Here is a 25,535-nt window from a genome sequence, read left to right on the forward strand (position 1 = left end):
AAGACTTGATTATTTGATCATGGTTTGCCTCAATTGGGTCTGTGGAGACAGATCTGTTAGCACGATGAGCTGCTAAAGTTTGTTTACCTGTGTTACTAGGCAACCAGCATCCTCATCTTACAGCCTACCTGTGTGTGCATGTTTCCCAGTGGGGCAGCAAACATTTAGCACACGATACATTCCCTAATGACTTTCACAGGACATCGATTAAAGAAAGTAACTTGAAGAAACGCTAAAATGGCTTTAGCAAGCGGACACTGGGTGGAGAAGGAAACTGTTGGGGTCCCACCAAGCCCAAGGTGAGTCACCGGTGCTTCTCTTTCATTTATGATGCTTTTGTAAACTTTATGAAAGTAGGGCTGCACAATATATTGAACAATTATCATTATCGTGATACCAGCAGGCCTATAACCAGCCGGGTGAAGGGGCGGTTCTTTGTTTGACCTTTTTGCAGTTATTAGCCATCTTCTATTTTAATATGATATTAAAATAATGCAGATGTGGTGGCACAGTGGGTACACAGCAAGAAGGTTGTCTCCAGATGCTCTGGTTTCCCCCACAAGTCCAACGACATGGTACAGGTGAATTGGGTAGGCTAAATTGTCAGTAGTGTATGTGTGTGAATGAGAGTGTATGGGTGTTTCCCAATGATGGGTTGCAGCTGGAAGGGCATCCGCTGCGTAAAACATATGCTGTATAAGTTGGCAGTTCATTCCGCTGTGGCGGCCCCAGATTAACAAAGGGACTAAGCTGAAAAGGAATGAATGAATGAGATTTTAGAGACATTTTAAGCATCTTTAGCTGGATTATCTTGTTGGATGGTCATAACCACACTTTTTGATGTACCAAAAATGTTTCCTAAAGATTTAGTATCAGTATTTAGTATAGTAGACCAGTATCGTGCAGCATACAGTTAAAGTCAGAATTATTCGCCCCCCTTTAACCACTTAAACTCTGCTGCTGTTTGGGGATTTCCGCCTGGATTTTGTCTACCCAAATTTAAAAGCTTCCCAAATCCACATGCAGAGGTGTAAATGCAAAATTTTGGTCTCATTTAAAAAAAAAACTTAAAATTTTCATAAAACACTATTGAAAGTGTTTACAATATCTGTATATGTCGTCTGTGTTGTAATAAACACCTAAAAAAAGAGGCGCTTTTTGTATTTTTTTTTTTATAAACTCAAATTTGAAAGTGCACCTTTTAGGTTCTATGTGGTCTAGCGTGCTGTAATTAATGTTGGTGGTTCCTGCCAAAAAAAGAGAAATGTCTCCACCATAATCTATGCAAAAGTTATTGTATTCCAACTGATGAGAGGTGCTGTACAAGCCACAGGGAGCGATCCTTGTTTTCATATTTCACTATTCTTTTGTTTGATCAAACATAATTCACTGTGTTTGGACCATGTCAGACATATAAAAGGATTACTTATGCACATCACCACAAAAACAGAGGAGAAATGGCCCTGAAGTTCACAGCATAGGGTGAGAGATGACAGCTGTCTGTGCTATCTGGGGCTGCTTATTGATCATGAATGTATTGTTTACATTTCTGCGCCATGGAAACACCACAATTCATTCAACAACTGTTTGGCATATGAATATAATTTAGTAAAAAGAATACTAGAACTGTATGAGCACCGGCAAGAGCTTTCATTTGAGCTATAACTTGTACATGTGTCATATAAAAAAATATGAAAATGAACCAATGTAAAATACCCAGCTCGGGTATCCAAAATACTGTGTAATTAAGTGTAAATAACTTTTATACAGTAGAATCAAAACCAAAGTGATGCATATGTGCATAAAATATAGATTCTACACTTCCAAACGAAACCACTTACGAGGGTCTGGTGCAATGTTAGCCCTTTAAATCTGAAAGCGAAAGTCGATGACGTCACGCAGAGAGTTTAAGTGGTTAAATTCTTTTTTCTTTTTCAAATATTTCCCAAATGATGTTTAACAGGGCAAGGAAATGTTCACAGTATGTCTGATAATATTTTTGCTTCTGGAGAAAGTCTTATTTGTTTTATTTCGGCTAGAATAAAAGAAGTTTTTAATTTTTTAAAAAACATTTTAAGGTCAAAATTATTAGCCCCATCTTTTCTTTAGTCAAAACACACCATCTTTATACAATAACTTGTCTACTTACCCTAACCTGCCTAGATAACCAAATTAACCTAGTTAAGCCTTTACATGTCACTTTAAGCTGTATAGAAGTGTCTTAAAAATATCTAGTCAAATATTATTTTCTGTATTATGAAATTGGGGATAAAATAAAGAGGTGGATAATAATTCAGGTTGGCTAATAATTTTGACTCTTACTGTATATGAAATTATAATACAGCATACTTATCATTATAGATACGGCCATGCGATGACTGTGGCGGGAAATATTGCTTTCTTGTTTGGAGGAGCATCAAGCGCAATCACAGAGGTGTGTGAATCCAGTAAAACAGCTTTAAACTGTTGTTCATGATGATTATTGATTTGCACCTTGTCGCCTGCTCAACAAATAAATCTTCTTTTTATCACAGGATGATCCTCCAATATACCTCAATGACTTTTACATGATTACAGGTACATTCGGTGAAATACTTTGCAATGAATCGACACTGTAAACCAGTGTTTCCCAACTATGTTCCTGGAGGCACACCAACAGTACATATTTTGGATGTCTCCCTTATCTGAATATTAACTTCAGGTTTTGGAGTCTCTTCTAATGTTTTGAGGAGTTGATTCATGTGTGTTTAATTTGGGAGAGGTTAAATGTGTACAGTTGGTGCGCCTTTAGGAACAGGGTTGGGAAACACTGCTGTAAACAAAGGCTCTTTACATGATAGTTTGCTTGTTTGCGTCATTTCAGGTGTACTTTTCTTGTGTTTTTAGTTTCAGCGGATCAAGTTACATGGGAGCTGATGCCCCAGAAAGGTGACGTTCCCTCAAGAAGAGAAGGACACACTCTGTGGTAATGGCAGATCTTCTGTAACCCTAACCTTGAGCTTGTATAAACACAGATGAGCCAAAACATTAAGAACACTGAAGCAAATATAACTAGAACCTAAAGTTTATTGATAAACTTTGATGTTGGCTTGAGAAAGCCAACGTGACTGCGCTAGGACTGGGAATGGCAGTTAGCAGGAAGCACGGCGGCGGTTGCTAGGCAGTTGCTAAAACAATTATGGCATTGTTAGGTGGTTGCTAAGCAGTTGCTAAATGGCAATGCTCGTGTACATGTTTGATCAAATGCTAATACTTAGTAGGCATTTCTAGCATATGTTATTTCATTTAGATAATCATTCATAGCATGTAGCTAATCGTTATTAGCACTTGGCTTCCATTATCATTGTTACCATGCATAGTACACAGGAAGTCCCATTTGCTAGTATGAGTCAAACAAGCCAGGTCCCTACGATGTTCTGATGTAGAGATATTGCTATTTTTAAATGGTTGCTAGGTTATACTGTTTTGTTGCTATGGGGACATTTGACAGGTTAGTGATGATACATCAAAGCTTCTTGAAAATATGAGTGATCTTAATCAACCCCGATGTTTCTATGACAGTCTTTATGAGTGTCAAAAACTGGACTTGAACATTATGTATTCCTGGTGTTGGGTTGCGGCTGGAAGGGCATTCGCTGTGTAAAACAAATGCTGGATAAGTTGGCGGTTCATTCCGTTGTGGCGACCCCTGATTAATAAAGAGACTAAGGGAATAAACATGTAAAAATGGTTTGCCGTATTTTTTTAAAAATACAATGCTTAATAAGTGTGAAAGTGATACATGCTAAAATTATCAGTAAAAAAATATGGAGTTTAAGTCAAAAATGGCTTGCCATATTTTGAGAAAAATAATGCTTAAAAATTATTTATTGGAAAACTATAAGTCTGATAAACCTTAAAGATATAGCAACAAAATCTAACACATCTAAATACAGCTTTTGGCCAAATTTGGGGCTTGTATAATTTTTTTATATGCAAAAAAATGTAATATTTATGTTAAAATATTATATGTTAAATATTTAATATTTAACATTTTTTATTAAAAAAACAATAAGTCTTATAGGCATGAGGAGATATAGCAACAATCTTGAATGCAGAAGGCACATTTTGACCACATTTGGGCCTTGTGGCATGAACGGCCTAGGAGGAGATACGTTTGTTTTCAAGGACAGAGTAGTATAACAGTATGTTGGCTTTGTCAAGCCAACATAACAAGGGCCAAACTGTTTCAGAAGATGAAGGATAGATATTTATCATTTAAATAGATGTGAAAAACACCACTTTGCTATGTTACATGAGGTTTCTGAATCACTTTTTATACCACTAATAATGTCAGAATTGATAATAACAGAGTTGACAGTAACAGATCCGACATTTCCCACCATTTTGTGCTTTAGCTTAGGATGCTAACCTTAAAGCAGACACCACACGGCATGTCTGAAACACAAATTTAGGTATTTTCATCATACACGGCTAGCAAAAAATTCTGGCCCAGATTTGGCATAAATGCTTCCTCTGTTCCCCACAGTGTGGTTAAAGGAAAGCTCTACTTGTTCGGAGGATGTTCAGACCCTGACGCTAAAGAGTGTCTTCCAGGCATTTACTGCTTTGACATCGGTGAGAATCTACAGCATTTATGACTTATACTGTGTGTAAGTGCGAGTCTTTTATATCCTCGTGTTTGTGTGTGTCCTCCAGTAACGCTGACATGGGAGAAGCTGCTGTCTGGAGGAGTTTCTCTGCGGACACTGAGACACAGCGCAGCAGCTCTGGGGGAAAACATCTATGTGTACGGAGGGATTGTGGACGGACTCGCTACTGATGACCTCATGATGTTCAACACGGGTCAGTGCTGAGAGGAGGATTCACCAGCCCGGGCTGTCAACGAAGATCAGGGAGAGGCAGTGAATCACATCAGTGGCGCCAATCAATTCACAATAATTTAGCAGCTGCTATTTATTTGTTTAATTAATTAAATATGTATCTATTTATTTATTGAAATATTGTGAATTTACAAAAGTACATTTAAATTAATAATATCAACAGCAAAATCATATTGGGGTGGCCAGAGTTTACGGCCAATGCTCGCCCACCCTTGGGGCTGTACTTATATTTTGATTCAAGTAATCGTTGGGTTAATAATAACCCAACAGGTAACCCAACAAAGGGTTGGGTTATTTAAACCCAATCCATTGAGTTGTCAAGGTTAACCCAACAATTTGGGTTACAAAAATAACGAATTAGTTGGGTTATTTTGGCAAAAAAAGTGGCTTTACCACTATATAATAATACTTTTTTATTATTATTGTTGGGTTGATTTCTCAGCCGGGTCCTAAAGGTGATAATGACTGCCGAATATCTCAAATATGTGCATCATTTCCATAAAAAAAACTGTGACTGAGGTAGAGAAAGCAGTTTTATCTGTATAGAGATCTGCTATGAAGCGCGTGTTTATATTATAAAATTAGGAGTGCTGATGAAGCAGATATAAGAAACACGACATGCAGACGTAATTTGATTAAAAAACAATATTTCTGCATTAGAATTTTATAACGCAAAAACAACATTATGCACACATATTAATACCGCTGTTCTGTGCCAGTTAAATCAGTTGACTGCTGAACTTAAAAATATTTAACCCAACTGGTTGAGTTATTAAATAAAAACACAATAAAGGTTAAAAATAACCCAACAAAGCACCAAATATTATTTTAACTATACCCTACATTTTTTGAGAGTGTACTGTACATAGTAGTTAATGTGACTTAAAACAAAGTGTAACCGTGCTAAAAAATGCTGGATTCCACACAATTTCTTCATGTTGTCCCAACACAAATCAATGAACTGTTTTTACAAATTTAAGTGGATTGATCATAACAGTAAAGTTGTCAAAAAAAATAAAGGGCCCTATCATACACCCCGCGCAATGTGGCGCAAGGCGCGGCGCAATAGTCTTTTGCTACTTTAAGTTCGGCGCAAGGGTCATTTTGAGATGTTGCACCACGCTGTTTAAATAGCAAATGCATTTGCGCTCAAATTTGCGCCATAGGCGTTCTGGTCTAAAAAAGCAGGCGTGTTTTGGCGCGTTGCTATTTTGAGAAACTGTAAATAGTCTGTTCTTTAGACCAGAACAAAACCGGTCTATTGTCTGGCGCAAAGTACGCCTGGCTTACACACTACACACAAGATGTAGAGCAATACGCAAATATCTTTACATATGAACAAGATATAATATCTTAAGGATATATATAATTAGGATATAAATATAAATTATTAAAATATCACAAAAGATTAATTTCTAGCCTACATGAATTTAAAAACCACTGCCTTCATACTTTCTTCATCTCGGGAGGCTTTTTCAGTTCATTCAGTTTGCTTTTGTATAATGTTATTATTATTAGCAGGATTATTTATTATATCCATATTTATATTTGTTTTATTAAAAACAAGCTTAGATTTGCCCACCTGTCAGGATTTAGACCATATGGGGCATGGCAGGTGTATTTGGACATAACTCAGTATTTTGAGCACACTTTGTTATTATTGTTCATTTATTCGTTTGCTGGAAATTAGAACTGAATTTAGAAATAGTTTTGAAAAATCTTTGCGCTTAACAATTGAAATTAATTATTTATAGGCTAATTGATGTCTGTGCGGTAAGGTTTCCCTATCCACGAGAGCAAAAGTGAAAGTGAACTTACTTTACGTCATGTTAATAGCAATGCGCTTATGGTGCGACGCAGCTGGTTCTTAAAGGTAATGGGAGATGAGACTCTGATTGGTTTATTCTCAAAACACACCTATAACTCATTAAGAAAATAAACTCAACCCTTTTAGACTATGCGCCACGGCGCAAGGCAGATTTCCCGTCCTTAAATTAGCAAAAACGTGTCCTGACACGCCCTGAAAGCGTTTGCGCCCTGCGTTTTGAGCTCTGCGCATGGACCGTCAAAATAGAGCCCAAAGAATTGTGTTGATTCAGCTTGATTTAAATAAGAAGTTTGACCACATAGCACAAGTCATTTTTGAAGTGTATTAAATAACTAATACTGATCACTCTTTCAGCATCACTGAACTGGATGCCTATTAAAACAGCAGGAGCTCTGCCTTCAGAAAGGTAAACGGACATTTTCACTGCAAATATGTGTGTAGAAATACATATGAAATAGTGTTTGTTTTTTAACAGAGTGAATGAGTGTCAAAAGCTGACCATCTGTTGGAAAGTGCTGAACGTTGTGGTTTTCCTCTTTTCTCCTGCAGATATAATCACTCGTGCGCTGCGGTCGGGGAGCAGATCTTTCTGTTTGGTGGATGTTCAGAGGACGGATCTCTGCTTAAAGACATGTACGCCCTCAATACAGGTATAACTACGATCAAACGGGTTTCCAAATCGTGCACACATTTGAACATCTGAGTGTTATGAGACAATACTGTATGTTTCCCCATAGAGACCCTGCTGTGGGAACAGTTTAAAGTAAAGGGAGATTCTCCTGTTGTTTGTGCTGGTCAAACCTTTACGCCACATCATGACAAGGTAACACGGTTTTACTACAGTTTCCACTACATTTATATACATTTATAAGCCTCACTGTATGTTTCCCCAATTTCAGTTTAACGTTTGTTTTTTAATCATAATAGTTTTAATAACTCATTTCTAGTAACTTATTTGTTTTATCTTTGCCATGATGACAGTAAATAATATTAGACTAGATATTCTGCAAAGACACTATTCAGCTTAAAGTGACATTTAAAGGCTTAACTAGGTTAATTAGGCAGGTTAGGGTAATTAGGCAAGTTATTGTATAACAGTGGTTGGTTCTGTAGACTATCGAAACAGATATTGCTTAAAAGGGCTAATAATATTGACCTTAAAATGGTTTAAAAATTAAAAAACTGCTTTTATTATAGCTGGATTAAAACAAATAAAAAATTTTCTCCTGTAGAAAACTATTAGACGAAATACTGTGAAAAATCCTGAATTTGTTAAACACAGAGAAGGTCACTGGTTCGAGCCCCAGCTAGGCCAGTTGGCATTTCTGTGTGGAGTTTTCATGTTCTCCCGGTGTTGGCGTGGATCTCCTCCGGGTGCTCCGGTGTCCCCACAGTTCAAACACATGCGCTATAGGGGAACTGGGTAAGCTAAATTGACCGTAGTGTATGTGTGTGAATGAAAGTGTATGGGTGTTTCCCAGTGATGGGTTGCAGCTGGAAGGGCATCCGCTGCGTAAAACATATCATGAAATAGTTGGCGGTTCATTCTGCTGTGGCAACCTGATTAATAAAGGGACTAAGGCGTAAGGAAAAATGTATGAATTAATATGTTTTCTAATAGTTGTAATAATAATTAATAATAATAATTAATAAATTGTATATTTTTACTTAGATATTACAAGATTCACTCCTTTTTTATAGAAATAACAATCTGCAGGATCATTTGACTCTAATGATTGGTGTAGAAATGCTGAAAATTCAGTTTTCTTATCAGATTAAATAAAAAATACTTATTTTAAATAGTTTTAAAGGGGACCTATTGTGCAAAAAATCCTTTTAAAAGGGGGTTAAACACAGTTGTGTGATAGCAGTGTGTGAATATATCCAGCCCTTAATGGTACAAAATTCATTAATTCTATTTTTACGATCACAGTTGATAAAAGCAGAAACACTTTGATTGACATTCTCCCTTTGTACATGTCATCAGAGGAGGAAGGCCCCGCCCACTAGTGACCATCTCTCCCTCATAAGCGTAAACAGCCCTGAGTGAAGGCATCTGTTTTGAATCTGCTGCTAGGTATTTTTACCTCCACCCTTTTTCCTAAAAGGGTTGGGAGCACAGACTCATTTGAATCTTAGCCAGAGTCACAAAAATGGCTCACCTAAAAGACATAAAGGCCCCGTTTACACTAATGCGTTTTAGTTTGAAAACGCATAAGTTTTGCCACTGTTACGCAATCCGTCCACACTACGGCAGAGTTTTTGAGCGCTGAAAACGGAGCCTTTTGGAAACGCTGGAGAGGCCATTTTCATTTTAAAACGCTGCTGCTCCATCTCAGTGTGGATGAGGGAAAACGGAGACATCTGAAAACGGAGGCGGGGCTGCTGAGATCCGCTACCTGATTGGGGCTTTTGTGTCATTGCGTATCCTTCCCTTATTCGTCAAGCCCCTATCACATGACTATAACACATGGCTTTAACGCTACCGGAAGACAGCAGACCAGCCTTCACTGTAAACAACAACACGATACAGAAATGGGAGCGTTGTTTGCACTATTGTCTGTTTTAGGCGCCATTGTGCAGTTATTCATTTGTTACGTTTAGTAACAACTCGACCTCGCCGTCTGTCCACAAAAATACCTCTATTGCTTTCTTTGCCATCGTGTTCATAGTTCAACCGGCGTTTGTTGACTAACTATAACTAAATGTCGAGCAAGACACATGCTTCTTGTTTATACTAGAACACGCATGCCCAGAGTGCGCGAATGGTCACGTGATATAGGTTTTTGGTGACGTAGTGTGGATGGAGATATGTTCAGAAACGCTAGTTGAAACGCGAGTGTGGACGCGGATCGTTTTTGATCTAAAACACCGTCTTAAAACTAAAACGCACTAGTGTAAACGGGGCCAAAGCCTTAAAGGGTCAGTTTCATTCTTTCATTTTCTTGTCGGCTTAGTCCCTTTATTAATTTGGGGTCGCCACAGCGGGATGAACTGCCAACTTATCCAGCACATGTTTACATAGTGGATGCCCTTCCAGCCGTAACCCATCTCTGGGAAACATCTACACACACTCATTCACACTCATACACTACAGACAATTTAGCCTACCCAATTCACTTGTACCACATGACTTTGGCCTGTGGGGGAAACCAGAGCACCCGGAGGACACCGGTTTTGGTCACTTTCTAAGAACCTAAAATCAACCAAATATCAACGTCATTTGACGTCGTTATTGGACATCAAAATAACATTGTCCTTAGACACTGGCCATTGAATTTTAGTCACCTGACATCACAACCTAAATCTAACCTAATATTAACGTCTTATGACGTTGTTAGCCTGCTGGGCAATAACTAGGTGCACTACAGAATGTTACGTTTACACACACTTGTACAAATTAGATGTAAATGCATCAGCTTTTAACAGCGTAATACTCACTACTCTGGGTACTTTTTTTACTCACACTTTGAGTAATATTTACAGTAGATACTTTTACTCTACTTGCACTACTTTTTTACTTGGTTATGATTTTTCTGTTCTCTTCCACTACTGCTTTTGACCCCAGGATATTTACTTGTTTGGAGGAACGGTCAGCAGTCCTGACGGAGGGGTGTCATCGACTAACGAAATTCACAAACTAAGCATTGGTAAGATGAGAGGCAAAACCGAGAATGAAAGTCTTTTACCAGGAAACTTTCTTCTGAAGACTGTTTCCTGTGAATAAATAAAGACTAGCACTCTTCCTGTGTAACCAGCAAAGATGAAGTGGAAGGTGCCGCTGTATGTGGGCATCCCTCCCTGCAGACGCCACGGACACACAGCTTTCATCATCCACAGCCATGTACGTGTGTTTCTGTTAATGCTTCGTTTGTTTAAAGGCGCCCCTTATGCAAAACTCCCTTTAAGCACAGTTGTGTGGAAACAGTGTGTCATATAACCAGCTTCTGATGGTAAACAGTTCATTAATTCGTTATAATCACTCTTGATAAAAACTGTCTGCAGAAACACTTGGATTGATTTTCTCCCTTTGTACGTGTCATTAGAGGGGAAAAGCCCCGCCCACTAGTGACCTTCTCTCCCTCATTAGCATAAACAGCCCTAAGTTAGAAGCAGCCAACTGCCATTAGAGTTCTCTAGAGTTCCACATCGAGAGAAGTCAGCTGAGGTGGCTCGGGCATCTGTTTCGGATGCTTCCTGGACGCCTACCTAGGGAGGTGTTCCAGGCATGTCCCACCAGGTGGAGGCCTCGGGGAAAACTCAGGACACGCTGGAGGGACTATGTCTCTCCGCTGGCCTGGGAACGCCTCTGGATCCCCTCGGAGGAGCTGGAGGAAGTGTCTGGGGAGAGGGAAGTCTGGGGTTCTCCCCTAAGGCCCCGTTTACACTAATGCATTTTAGTTTGAAAACGCTTAAGTTTTGCTACGGTTACGCCAACCGTCCACACTACGCCGGAGTTCTCGAGCGCCGAAAACGGATAGTTTCGAAAACGCTGGAGAGGCCGTTTTCATTCTGAAACGCTGCTGCTCCGTCTCAGTGTGGATGATGGAAAACGGAGACATCTGAAAACGGAGGCGGAGCTGCAGACATTCGCCTCTCTGATTGGGGCTTTTCCTCAATATTAAGTAGCCCACACACAGTTCAGTCCTGCATTCTCTCCGTGTAAGTTCAGACTTCGCAAGTTTGATCAAGGCTGCAGTCTCTTCTTCTCAGTTTGATATGGACAACAGACTATACCGAGGACACGCGTCAATCTTCAAAGGGAACAGTGTACTTTATAACTTCATTCACATCACCCTGGCTACGTTGTTTCACTTTCTCAACAATAAAATGTAAACATGATTTAAGGAACTGCCTATTTTCATTTTAATATTAGCAACTAAACAGACAGCAGAAATGTTGAGGCGCCGTGCTGTATAATATGAGCATCATCTTCACTGTGTGGATATTTATAACAAAACGGAGCCGATAACAACTGTCTCCTTTCAATTTCAGTGAAAATACGAAACACAGCCTCTCTTTTGCTGAATATCAGTTTTAATAATCGATAATGGCCATTATAAAAGTATAACATACAATAAGTTTATACATTACAGGTAATAAAGGCTATCGATCAGTCAATATACAGAATGTACGTGCTTACATTAATCATTAACTTATCTTTGCACTCAGCCAAAACACGTTACCTGAGAACAAGTAATACATTCCAATGATCAAAGTCAGGGAATATGTCGTTAGATAAAGACAACAAGATGAATGAAACATCACGTTTAATAAATATAGTGAGATTAGATCCAGCTTGCTTGATGAGAAGTCCGACTAGCAGAGCTCTCATCTGGGTAGATGGGTGCAGCGCTTGCCAAAGAATGTGTGTGTGGTCACGTTATGTGCGTTTTCAGCGTTTTGGTGTGGACGGAGAGCAGTTCAGAAACGCTGGGTAAAACGCAAGTGTGGACGCGGATTGTTTTCATTCTAAAACGCCGTTTTAAAACTAAAACGCACTAGTGTAAACGGGGCCTAAGACTCCTAAGACTCGGCCCCAGAAAAGTGTGAGAAGATGAATGAATGAAAAAAATGAATGAATGAATAAAAAAATGAATATCCATTAAAAACTTAAAAGTAATCAGATGTAATCAATTACTTTACTTTTATTAGGTGATCGAAAAGTTAAACTACTTATTACATTTTAAATAAGGTCGTTTGTTATCTCTAATCTATTAAATTTCCTTAATGAGTTATAGGTGTGTTTTGAGAATAAACCAATCAGAGTCTCATCTCCCATTCCCTTTTAGAGCCAGCTGCGGCGCGCCATAAGCGCATTGCTATTAACATGACGTAAAGTACTTTCACTTTAATAGTAACCTCCCCAACACTGCCTGTTATTAGCGTCTATTGACGTTCTTTGCCTGCTGAGATAATAGAATTCAAAATCTGCATTTTAGCTTAGAGCGTGAAGCGATTCTCAGTGTCAATGCTCTGTAATGTGAAACTTCCACAAAAGTTTGATTTAGCTAAACCATAATTAATTGAGTAATAGCCTTTACTTGTTTAACTTCTTTCTTTACATAAAAAGAAAACTCATAAAGGTAGTCATGAATCAGTTTTGGGTGACTGTCCCTTTAAGTGTGTGTCTTTCTCTCCTTGGTTGCAGCTTTACGTGTTTGGAGGCAGAAATGAAGAGCAAGACTTTAATGACCTGAAAGTGATGAAGTTAATAAACCCCTCAGAGAGACAGCCAGGTACGTACTGTTACCTATCTATTGTACTCTGCTGTCAATACTAATTATCATTATACTTGAGATTGATTTGTAATTCCCTTTTCTTCAGTGATGAAGGAGATTTTATCGGAGTTCGGCCTGCAGGGTGTCAGTAACAGGTGGATGTGTGTCTGTGACTAAATACGTTACCAGTTTCATTACCGGTTTTCTGTTATTCAAATCATTTCCTCTTGATCAGCTTCACTCCGACAAAGATTCCCAATGTGAAGTATGAGCTGAGTCAGTCTCCAGTGACCGTGAAGAGCTGCAGGACTGAAAACATCATCCAGGTGGTTCACCTCACAACATAACCAGTGTTTCGTATACGCTGCTGTACAAATGTCTGAGGCCAGAAAGATTAGCAGGAGACCCCTCAGTTTAAAGGAACACAACACACGCTCATTTACAGACATTGACTAGCCATTGAATTCGGTCACCTGACATCACAACCTAAATCTAACCTAATATTAACGTCTTATGACGTCGTGAGCCTGCTGGGCAATAACTAGGTGCACTACAGAATGTTACGTTTACACACACAAGTACAAATTAGATGTAAATGCATCAGCTTTTAACAGCGTAATACTCACTACTCTGAGTACTTTTGAAATGTTTACTTTTTACTCACACTTTGAGTAATATTTACAACAGATACTTTTACTCTACTTGCACTACTTTTTTTTTTTTTTACTTGGTTACGACTTTTCAGTTCTCTTTCCACTACTGCTTTTGACCCCAGAAAGATTAGCAGGAGTAGTTTAAAGAAACACAACATATGCTCATTTAGGCTCAGCTTAATAAACCTTTAATTTGCTGCTTAGTTATTTTGGTAGCATTTGGTAGGATTAGTGCTGTAGAATAAGATCATGTAGAATATGTGATTTGGTTCGAGCCTAGGCTTAGTTGGCGTTTCTGTGTGGAGTTTGCATGTTCTCCCTGTGTTCACGTGGGTTTCCTCCGGGTGCTCAGGTTTCCCCCACAGTCCAAAGACATGCGGTACAGGTGAATTGGGTAGGCTAAATTGTCCGTAGTGTATGAGAGTGTGAATGAGTGTGTATGGCTGTTTCCCAGAGATGAGTTGCAGCTGGAAGGGCATCCGCTGCATAAAAACGTGCTGGATAAGTTGGTGGTTCATTCCGCTGTGGCGACCCCGGATTAATAAAAGGACTACGAAAAGAAAATGAATGAATGAATGTTTAATTAAGTAGTAATGACTTCTGTCAAAGTATGTAAAATTTACTGATCTTACAGCTGAAGATAAAATAATAATTATTGACTTTTTAATTCTGTTTTCCAAGAGCTGTTTTACAGAGTATCCTTCACAGTATTTCCTATTGTATTTTAACTTCTGGAAAAGGTCTTAAAGGTGTAATATCTTAAAGATACAAAAGTGTACCTTTAGAAAAGCCCCAGTTTTGTAGCTTTATTTCTGAGTGTATATATGGAGATTTGAGCTTTAAATCTAAATGAACACACAAAGGGATGTGTATGCTTTTCTTTATATGAGCTTTAATGTTACCAATGTTATTTTCCCCAGGTGAGCGCTCATAGAGATTTCAGTGCAGTTCGCGAGGAAGCCATGAACATGATCTACAAAGCGTTTGCCCTGTTAGACGAGGAGTTCCAGAAGCTGGACAGGTAAAGATTTTGCAGGCTTCTGGAGATTTCTGGAATATCGGGGACTTTTAAAAGGGCTATTCCAGACATTGAAAGTCAGAGATTTTTATTTTATTTATTTATGTATTTTTTATCTGTTAAAAATATCTGTATATCAGCAGTTTTCCATATTTTGTGATTTAATTTTTTTTATATCTGTTCTCACAGCATCTGACTTTAGTGACTGACAGCTTACAAGCGGGAAAGAAATTGAATATAGCTGGAAAATTGCATAGCAATAGGCATCAAATTTTGATAAATGGAAAATACAATTTAAACACCAAACAAAAATCCAAACGAAAAAATTCTACCCTGTAAAAGGCATCTGTTAATTAACAGTTTCTGTTTTTTTGTGATTCACAAGTGTTTTGAAAACAGATTTCACTATTGAAAACAGAAGTCTAATATAATGTTAATGGATGGACATTTTGATTCAACATGAACATGACTGAAGTTGAATCTTTTTATTACCTTTGTCAATTTTTGGGCTTAACTTCTTATGAATGTAGGAAAACTGATGCGCTTAGCACCATCACTGACAAAAGTCAGGGGAAAGCAGAGAGAGCGAGTGCGCGCGACATCGAGAGCGTGCGAGAGAGGCCTCAGTCATATCTCCGTCTGCCATCGATGGCTGATCTCGCTTCTCTGAGGCGTTTTAGTTGTGCACAAAAATATGCGTCAGAATGTAGGGGGGCCAAGCTTGTTGACAAGCCGCCCCAGAACTGCCACTGTTTTCAATAGGGGTTAATAAAAGGTCCTGTGTTTTAGTAGTAGTTAGTAGTAGTAAAACTTTTTTTGTCCTTGACAGGAGATTTGTTATGGGCATCGCCATATTGCTGCAGAAATTCACTAAAACAAGCAATAAAAAACAATACAAAATAAACAAAATTACAAAACTTATTAATCCTAATTAAGATAGACTCTTATGAAATAAACCTACTGAAACAGGTACAAATTATTTCTACACTTAACCTACACTTTGGAACTCTATATCTTCTTCCAGAGGGAAGCAGTTCGTAATGTGTTTTCTGGTTGAAATATTGTTTTTTTGTGTTTTCAAAAATAACATTACATCTGGTTGATGCAATCTTTAAAGGGCCATGAAACCCCCTCGTTTCAGCAGGGTGTTTTCACACCTCTACTTTGGAAAAAGTCAGAAAAGTGGGCGTGTCCAGCTCTGTTTAGGGGGGAGTGTCGGAGGAAGAAAAGAGGCATGGTGTGGGAGTGTCTATTTGGGCGCGCTGAATTTCAGAGTCAAAACACACACACACACACAAACACACAGGAGAAAGTGATGATGTTTAACCTACATGGACATGTGTAGTCAGATTATTTGCCAAATTATTAAATGGTGGACTTTAACTGCAGTTTGGCTCTTTCATTCAGGGAATTCATTCATGCCCCTCCCGACAAACTTGATATTTGATTCGAGGAACTGCTCTAAGCGTGTATTTTTCATGCAATGTTTGATACCGCACGGCAAATGAGAGAAAAAAAACCCTCAGCATTTCCCGGAAACTTAAATGCACACGGCAGGTAGTGTCAGAAAGCCGCATGTGTTATTCCGGTCACAAAATGCAGCGAAAATCCTACACGAGGTTAAAGTTTAATTGTAACTGTTAGTGCTAACTTGTTTACACTCGGTGCAATAGTTTGTTCGATACGAATAAAATACGAACTAAATAAACAAAGAGCACTGGTCGCTCACTTACCAAATCTGTAGAGACAGGACAATCACCAGCAACTAGAGCCGCGTCTTTATTAAGAGGAGACTACAAGTGAATCCGGATCTCAGCGTTTGCAGATGAGAACAGTTCTCAGGTAAACAATAATCCTCCTTAGACACGTAAGTTATTGTTGTCGAGCGTCGCGTACACTGTTAATCCACACGTGACGCCAGCTGAGCTCTCACAGAGAGAAAATGAAAACAAAACTGAACTGCAGCAAACTATAAAAGCAACACTTCATGCTTGTTTTGCCAACACAACGAGGCGTCTCTGTCCTGAAAACACTGTGACAGTAATGAATATTAATGAAGTTGCACAATAGAGCGCGCTGATTGGTTTGAACCAAGCCTTACTCATGCATTAATGCAGCACACTGTAAGACGTAATAAGACACACTCTGGCACAGACGTCCAGTCTGCACGCTGGAATACACGCTATTATGTCATGACCGTGACGCAGCTTCAAAAATTCGTTTCAAACCGGAAGTACGAATTTGCTTGAAATAACGCAAAAACAACCAATTTACACTTTTTAGTGAAATATAGGTGTCCTAATAGTGTTTTTAGCAGTGTGGGACACATATACGACTGTCAACAGCTCAAAAAATGTGTTTTGGTGTATCGTGACCCTTTAAAAGAGAAGTAGGTGATCTGCCAAAATGCTAACCGTTAGCATAATATCTTTGAAACACAGTCCCGCCACTGCCTTCCAAAGCCATGCCTCCTGAAATCACGAACGTGCAAATTAAAGATGACAGTAGACAACCCACTAGATCATGTCATTCGCCAGTTAGAAAACTTTACAGTACTTTATAATAATACAAGTCTGAACGAAAAACTGTCTGATATCTAGCACGTTTTCAGTTGTGTAGCAAGCAAAGCTTGTCATAATGGGCCATATTTCAATATTCCTTATGAAACTGAAAATAGTCACATCAAGCTTTCACTGGCTGAACGACAACAAATCCGTGCATAAAACAACGCAATCTACATCAGCTTCGCGTGACTAAAAGAGTTTAAAACAGAACATTACCTGTCTAACAGAAATACTTCAGCCATGGTGTCGTCCTTCCTCCAGCTTGCAAAAGCAACTCCATGATTGGTTCAGGATTTTAAAAAGTTTTGATTCAGTATTTGATTTTAGCGCTGCCGCTCTCTCTCTCGTGTGTGTGCATGTGGCGCGCATGTGCGTGCAAATGGCGGATCTGCGTGAACAAGGGTGCGCAGATGTACAAATCTACATTTGTTGACAGACAGTTTGGACTACTTACAACCCAGGCTCTTTTTTTTAAATTGTATTCCCGTGGACGTTTCTGGAGACTGTGAAATACGTCCCTGGAGGTACGTATTTTTGCGTTTTTTGTTTCGCTAACAAGAGGCAGCTGTTTGCGCTTTCATATCTCAAATGTCTCTCACGAGTGCCATTCACGCCCATGCTGTTCTCGCGTAAACCCACCAGAGGCCGCTGTCGACCAACTGAATGGCTGAATGATTGACTTGGCGACCGGCCAATCGACTGTCCCACCCTCCTCCTTCCCTAAACCCAACCAATTTTACTGATTGACCTTCCCGCCCGCTTACTTCCCTAAACCCAACAGACAGTTTACAAAAGCTGTCCAGAAAAAGAAAAGCCCTCGTCTGATTTTTACCACATTTTCGGATTTTACCACATTCTCACCCTGTTATTCACTCGTTCATTTTATTTTTTGGACTCTGTTTTCGTCTTTCCTGATTTCTGATACTGCTCTTCCCCGGACTCATCGTCGTGGTCAGCTTCTCTCGGTCTCAAGTCCGCCTACGTACACAATGAGCTAACTGGACAAACTGGTTGCGGCGGGAAAGCCCCCCACACGGAGGTAAGCGGTCAGCTGGTAAGCACGAAAAGGAACAATGTCATACCGCCCCCTAGCGTTTCTTTTAATAAATTAAATGCAGCCATACGTACCTCCGGCTACATAATTCGCGGTCTCCAGAAACGTCCACGGGACTATGTTTTTAGAATGAGCCTGGGTTGGCTACTTATCATAACTGTAGGAATTATCAGCTCGACAATATTTAATTGGAACATTTTTTAGTCTTAGTCTGCCTCACCCAGAATACAAAAATACACACATTTAGGTCATTTACTTTAATCATTACTATTAGACTGTGTAGAGACTTTCAACCAGCACAACAACAAATGTGTCTGAAGACAATCACCTACTACTGCACCTTTAGAGTGAGAAACGTGAATATCTTTCACTAATTGTCTAAATCTCACGAACACAAACACATGAATCTATTTTGAATCTTCTGAAACAGAGAAAAGGAAGCAGTAGCTGCAGACACCGAGGCTCTGCAGATGGAGAAAGATGCCCAAAACGAGCTTCTGCTGAGACAGAAACAGGTACACAGTGACTGATTTTCTGGGATGTGTCTGTTCTTGCTCTTCTGTGTGACTGAAGGAAGCCTAATGTTGTGTTTGGACAGGATCTTCAGGATCTGCTGGAAAGACACAAAGCTCAGAACGAGGCCTGGCTGCGAGCGCGAGCAGAAGAGAACGACAGGGAGCGGAAAGAGCTGTGTAAACTGAGGGTGTGTGACCTTAAAATAACCACAAACATCCACTTCAGACAAGCCGTTGTAAAAAATGGCTTTTTTTAGAGGTTTCATCTTCATATTGAAGCATTCGGTGTCTGATCTGCAGCACCGGACAGAATCTGCTCACTTTTTTTTATTTTTGCTAGGGTGCTGTAAGTGGATGCAAGGGTGTGGCTAGTAAGTTGAAAGGTCATCAGTGATTGGCAGATTGGTAGTATTTAAATGAGCCCAACTGTAAGTCTGTATGACAGTCTGGTGGAAAGTTATGAGGTCACAAAGTTTGGTTCAATGTTAAGTCAATGGGACTTTTCCAAATTTTCCAGGACAGTTTTCGGAAAACCGTAACTGATCAGTTGGAAAAGATATAGCAACTTAATTCAGGATAGGTTTGGAGGTTTGGTGTTTATTTGGTGGTTGTAGTATGAATAGTCTAGGAGGAGATGTGTTTTTAAAATTGTCTAAGAAGAAGAAGAAGACGGAAGAATAACTAGATTATTAAAGTTCGGCGAGACAAACTTTGAGGCTGGCTTGAGAAAGCCTGTTGTTTGGTAAGCATTTCTAGCATGTTAAAGTACTTAGCTAATCATTATTAGGCTGGCTTAGAAATGCTTTAGTAAGCTAGAAATGCTTACTAAACATTGAGGAACATCTATAGAACACAGCTTTATTTATCTATCTATCTATCTATCTATCTATCTATCTATCTATCTATCTATCTATCTATCTATCTATCTATCTATCTATCTATCTATCTATCATGCTAATAACATGCAAATTCATTCTAGAATTGTGCTAATAACATGCTAAATCATGCTAGAATCATGTTAGTAACATGTTAATTCATGATAGAATCATGCTAGTAACATGCTAATTCATGCTAATAACATGCTAATTCATGCTAGAATCATGCTAATTAATGCTAACATGCTAACTCATGCTAGAATCTTGTTAGTAACATGTTAATTCATGATAGAATCATGCTAGTAACATGCTAATTCATGCTAATAACATGCTAATTCATGGTAGAATCATGCTAATTAATGCTAACTCATGCTAGAATCATGTTAGTAACATGTTAATTCATGATAGAATCATGCTAGTAACATGCTAATTCATCCTAATAACATGCTAATTCATGCTAGAATCATGCTAACATGCTAGAATCATGCTAAGAACATGCTAATTCATGCTAACATGCCAACTCATGCTAATTCATGCTAGAATCATGCTAGTAACATGCTAATTCATGCTAGAAACATGCTATTAACATGCTAATTCATGCTAACATGCTAACTTATGCTTGAATCATGATAATAACATGCTAGAACCATGCTAGTAGCATGTTAATCCATGCTAAAATCATGCTAGTAACATGCTAATTCATGCTAGAATCATGCTAATAACATGCTAATTCATGCTAGGATCATGCTAATTCATGCTATAATCATACTAGTAACATGCTAATACATGATGGAATCATGCTAGTAACATGCTAATTCATGCTAGAGTCATGCTAATAACATGGTAATTCATGCTAGAATCATGCTAGTAACATGCTAATTCATGCTAGAATCATGCTAATAACATGCTAATTCATGCTAGTAGCATGCTAATTCATGCTAATAACATGCTAGTAACATGCTAATTTATGCTAGTAACATGCTAATTCATGCTACAATCATGCTAATAAGATGCTTATCTATCTATCTATCTATCTATCTATCTATCTATCTATCTATCTATCTTTTCATACTTTTTAAAACTGTTTAAACTAAATAATCTATTACCAACAGGCCAGCCTCAAAATTTGTCTCGACGAACTTTAATAATCTAATACGTTTACCATTAGAAGCTGGTTATGTTCACAGATTGTTCCCACACAACTGTGTTTAAACATTTTAGACCCCTTATAAAATAGATTTTTGCATAATAGCTCCCCTTTAAGTCAGCCGTACCTGCACAAACAGTGATTTTCTCACACTGTGATGACTGAAAAACACAGTAGGAGCCATTCGCAATGACCTCACACCAAAAACTGCCAAATGCCTCTTCATTAAGCATGCATGGAGTGTGGTGCTGTTGAACATTTGCCCGTGCCGCGTCACCTGCCGACTCTCACGTATTGACGGGGTCTGAATGTTGCAGGAGGAGGTGCTCCAGGAGCAGGAGAGGCTGAAAGAGGAGCAGAGCAACATCCAAAAACGCAGCGAGCAGCTCCTGTCCATAATGCAGCAGTTCAAAGGCATGTGAAGACACTGTCTCCATGGCAACGGCAGAGGGAGACGAAACAGCCAGATTGATGCCACTCCCTTACTCTCATATTTGGGTTTGTTTGTCTGCCTGAGGACTCGCTTATTTCTTCAGTGTGTGTGTGTGTGTGTGTGTGTGCTAATGGATGTCACAATGCATTAGACAACCTCATTATCTGGAATACCTGTGGAACACAGAGTGATTTATGGTGCGTTTGAGCAGATTTTTTCTGAATCGTGATGAAGTAAACTGAGGTTGAGCACCAAGGTCTATGTCATTTATTTTTCACCTATCTTTACAAGCTTGTGCTGGATGATGAAATTGATCTATCCGATGCATGATTTTACAACCTAAAGTGGAGCTATTATGCAAAAAAACACTTTTATAAAGGGGTTTAAACAGTGAATACACTAACCGGCCACTTTATTAGGTACACCTGTCCAACTGCTCGTTAATGCACATTTCTGATCAGCCAATCACATGGCAGCAACTTAATTACATTTAGACATGTAGACAGGATCAAGACGATCTGCTGCAGTTTAAACTCAGCGACGAAAGATGATTTAAGTGGCTTTAAACGTGGCATGGTTGTTTGTGCCAGACGGGCTGGTCTGAGTATTTCAGAAACTGCTGATTTACTGGGATTTTCATGCACAACCATCTCTAGGGTTTACAGAGAGAATGGTCCGAAAAAGAGGAAATATCCAGTGAGCGGCAGTTCTGTGGGCGCAAATGCCTTGTTGATGCCAGAGGTCAGAGGAGAATGGCCAGACTGGTTCCAGCTGATAGAACGGCAACAGTAACTCAAATAAGCACTCGTTACAACCGAGGTCTGCAGAAGAGCATCTCTGAACACACAACACATCCAATCTCTATAGCAGCAGAAGACCACACCGGGTGCCGCTCCTGTCCACCAAAACTGGACAATAAAAGCTTGGAGAAACGTTGCCTGGTCTGCGAAATTCGGATGGTCGGTCAGAATTTGGTGTCACCAACATGAAAGCATGGATCCATCCTGCCTTGTATCAACGGTTTATGCTGGTGGTGGTGTAATGGTGTGGGGGATATTTTTTGGCACATTTTGGGCTCATTAGTACCAATTGAGCATCAACGCCACAGCCTACCTGAGTATTGTTGCTGGCTATGTCCATCCCTTTAGGACCACAGTGTACCCATCCTCTTATGGTGATTTCCAGTAGGATAACACACCATGTCATAAAGCGAGAATCATCTCAGACTGGTTTCTTGAACATGACAATGAGTTCACTGCACTCAAATGGCCTCCACAGTCACCAGATCTCAATCCAATAGAGCACATTTGGGATGTGGTGATTGGGAGATTAGCATCATGGATGTGCAGCCAACAACTCTGCAGCAACTACATGATGCTATCATGCCAATATGGGGCAAAATCTCTGAGGAATATTTCCAGTATCTTGTTGAATCCATGCCAAACAAACACTTTGATTGAAATTCTCCCTTTGTATGTGTCATCAGAGGGGGAAAGCTCCGCCCATTAGTGATGTCCATATCTCCCTCATTAGCATAGGAGTTTAGTCTTGTTTTTTATCTGCCACTATTCTGACACATAGGTATCTGTAGCTCCGCCTTCTTTTAAAAAAGAGCACAATCTCATTTCAACTTAAAGCTACAGTCACCAAAACGTCACAGTTAGGATCAAAGTCTAAAAAGGGTTATAAATGAAAAGTGAAATTTTACATACACACGGACATCTGATGTGCATAATAGCTCCGTTTAAAAAGAGGTTGAGCAAAATGTTTGACATAGGTTGTTTTGATCTATAAATCTCTAAAAAAAAAAAAAAACGCATCTTTGGCTGTTGTTATTATAATAATTTAACTTTAGACAGACATTTCCAGATGCAATGTCGGACAGGTTCTTTAAAAGTTGTTGAAATTTCTGATTACAAGCTACTTTACAAAACTGTAGTTAGGCTACACATTTTAAATAATGTCATTTGTTTTTGATTACCTAGCTTATAGAGTTGAATATTGTTCACCATATTAATCTACAAACACAAAGAGAAAGAAAATACATCCTAAATATTACCCTATGTCAGGTTTTTCCAAATTTATGGGTTAATGAGTTGATCAACTCAAACATAACAAATAAATAATTAAGAATAAATAGTCAAATTTATATACATTAAATACCTAGATACCATCTGACTACCATCTGAAATGCAATTGTGTGTTTAAATGACTCGCATTTAAAAAGAGCTAAAGTCAATATTTTAGCTCAGAGGAGTTTGGCCCAACAAAACAGGGATTGAAATTAATTGAAAATAAGGTCCCAGGTTTTTTTTTCTCTCAATTTATAAATCAATAAATGCCACTATATGATCTGATGAAGACACTATTTTTCAGATCTCACGTTAGGTAATCAGTAATTACTCAGCATTATCTGGACATGGACGAACATGTTTAGGGCAGGTCTGGAGTCTGTTAATAAATCTTTTGTGCGTGAGACTACATGCACTTTATCCTTATGCTGATCATAACACACAAACTTTTTTTTAGAGAATAGAAGAACATTTAAAAAAACTAAACATCCTTTCTCCACTGTAAAGAACCATTTGGGGTATGAAAAGAGTCAATAGATGTTAAAGGTTCTTCATGAAAGCATCATTAAAATATTTAAGAGTGTCTGTGGCTTTAACATTTTTCATGAAGTACACAATAATAAAGAGTAATGCGACATGTTAACTTGAAGGAATACACATAATACATCAAATCTTGATAATAAGAATATAGCACGTGTGTATTACCATTAAATTTATCATTATTATTTAGTTTATTGAATAAAAACTACACAGATCTTCATACTATAAAATACAGCTGCTACACTGTTAGGGATTTCCTGTAGAATCTACAGTAACTTACTATAAATTAATTATGGTCTATATTTACATTTACTGCACCATTATCTTGCTGTATTTACAGTATTGTATATCATAACTGTAAAACCTACAGTCATTTTCATTGTAATGTCTGTCTGCAGACTGGAAGACAGAAGCGTAATGTGAACGGGCGTAATTTGTAGTAGGTTAGATGTGTAACTTGCAGTTATAGAGACCCACATATCAAAACTGTTTTCGGCAAGATGGCACTGTACCCGTTATTAATGTCTACACCTGCTCCACACTTAAACCCAACCATCACCGTTATTAATGTCTACACCTTTACCAAACCTTTATTATCCATCACAGTTATTAACGTCTACACCTTTACCAAACCTTTATTATCCATCACAGTTATTAACGTCTACACCTTTACCAAACCTTTATTAACCATCACCGTTATTAACGTCTACACCTTTACCAAACCTTTATTAACCATCACCGTTATTAACGTCTACACCTTTACCAAACCTTTATTAACCATCACCGTTATTAACGTCTTAACTTTTACCAAACCTTTATTATCCATCACAGTTATTAACGTCTACACCTTTACCAAACCTTTATTAACCATCACAGTTATTAACGTCTACACCTTTACCAAACCTTTATTAACCATCACAGTTATTAACGTCTACACCTTTACCAAACCTTTATTAACCATCACAGTTATTAACGTCTACACCTTTACCAAACCTTTATTATCCATCACAGTTATTAACGTCTACACCTTTACCAAACCTTTATTATCCATCACAGTTATTAACGTCTACACCTTTACCAAACCTTTATTATCCATCACAGTTATTAACGTCTTAACTTTTACCAAACCTTTATTAACCATCACCGTTATTAACGTCTACACCTTTACCAAACCTTTATTATCCATCACAGTTATTAACGTCTTCACCTTTACCAAACCTTTATTATCCATCACAGTTATTAACGTCTTAACTTTTACCAAACCTTTATTAACCATCACAGTTATTAACGTCTACACCTTTACCAAACCTTTATTAACCATCACAGTTATTAACGTCTACACCTTTACCAAACCTTTATTAACCATCACAGTTATTAACGTCTACACCTTTACCAAACCTTTATTATCCATCACAGTTATTAACGTCTACACCTTTACCAAACCTTTATTATCCATCACAGTTATTAACGTCTACACCTTTACCAAACCTTTATTATCCATCACAGTTATTAACGTCTTCACCTTTACCAAACCTTTATTAACCATCACAGTTATTAACGTCTACACCTTTACCAAACCTTTATTAACCATCACAGTTATTAACGTCTACACCTTTACCAAACCTTTATTAACCATCACAGTTATTAACGTCTACACCTTTACCAAACCTTTATTAACCATCACAGTTATTAACGTCTACACGTCCCCCAAATCTAAACCCAACCATCACAA

At 38.5% G+C, this 25,535-nt stretch overlaps 1 protein-coding gene across 9 annotated transcripts in view; it reads left to right on the forward strand.

The window, feature by feature from the left end:
* Positions 1-21,447, forward strand: part of zmp:0000001301 — a 25,339-nt gene extending 3,892 nt beyond the window's left edge. For 7 of the 9 annotated variants that reach the window (XM_087270018.1, XM_087270013.2, XM_087270014.2 and 4 more), the window contains 18 exons: positions 100-299; positions 2,362-2,434; positions 2,535-2,577; positions 2,887-2,965; positions 4,529-4,617; positions 4,699-4,845; positions 7,066-7,117; positions 7,261-7,361; positions 7,449-7,534; positions 10,280-10,361; positions 10,470-10,555; positions 12,863-12,950; positions 13,039-13,087; positions 13,168-13,258; positions 14,506-14,606; positions 18,652-18,736; positions 18,820-18,924; positions 21,076-21,447. In XM_087270018.1, coding sequence (XP_087126144.1) covers positions 238-299; positions 2,362-2,434; positions 2,535-2,577; positions 2,887-2,965; positions 4,529-4,617; positions 4,699-4,845; positions 7,066-7,117; positions 7,261-7,361; positions 7,449-7,534; positions 10,280-10,361; positions 10,470-10,555; positions 12,863-12,950; positions 13,039-13,087; positions 13,168-13,258; positions 14,506-14,606; positions 18,652-18,736; positions 18,820-18,924; positions 21,076-21,180 — 1,524 coding nt within the window. In that variant the 5' untranslated portion in view covers positions 100-237 and the 3' untranslated portion in view covers positions 21,181-21,447. Of the gene's footprint in view, positions 1-99; positions 300-1,409; positions 1,483-2,361; positions 2,435-2,534; positions 2,578-2,886; positions 2,966-4,528; positions 4,618-4,698; positions 4,846-7,065; positions 7,118-7,260; positions 7,362-7,448; positions 7,535-10,279; positions 10,362-10,469; positions 10,556-12,862; positions 12,951-13,038; positions 13,088-13,167; positions 13,259-14,505; positions 14,607-18,651; positions 18,737-18,819; positions 18,925-21,075 lie in introns of all 9 variants that reach the window. The other 2 variants (XM_087270020.2, XM_087270021.2) reach the window with 1 other exon arrangement.
* The last annotated feature ends 4,088 nt before the right edge of the window (positions 21,448-25,535 follow it).

Source organism: Danio rerio, chromosome 10, assembly GCF_052040795.2.
Source record: "Danio rerio strain M-AB ecotype USA chromosome 10, GRCz13ab, whole genome shotgun sequence".
Classification (NCBI taxonomy): domain Eukaryota; kingdom Metazoa; phylum Chordata; class Actinopteri; order Cypriniformes; family Danionidae; genus Danio; species Danio rerio.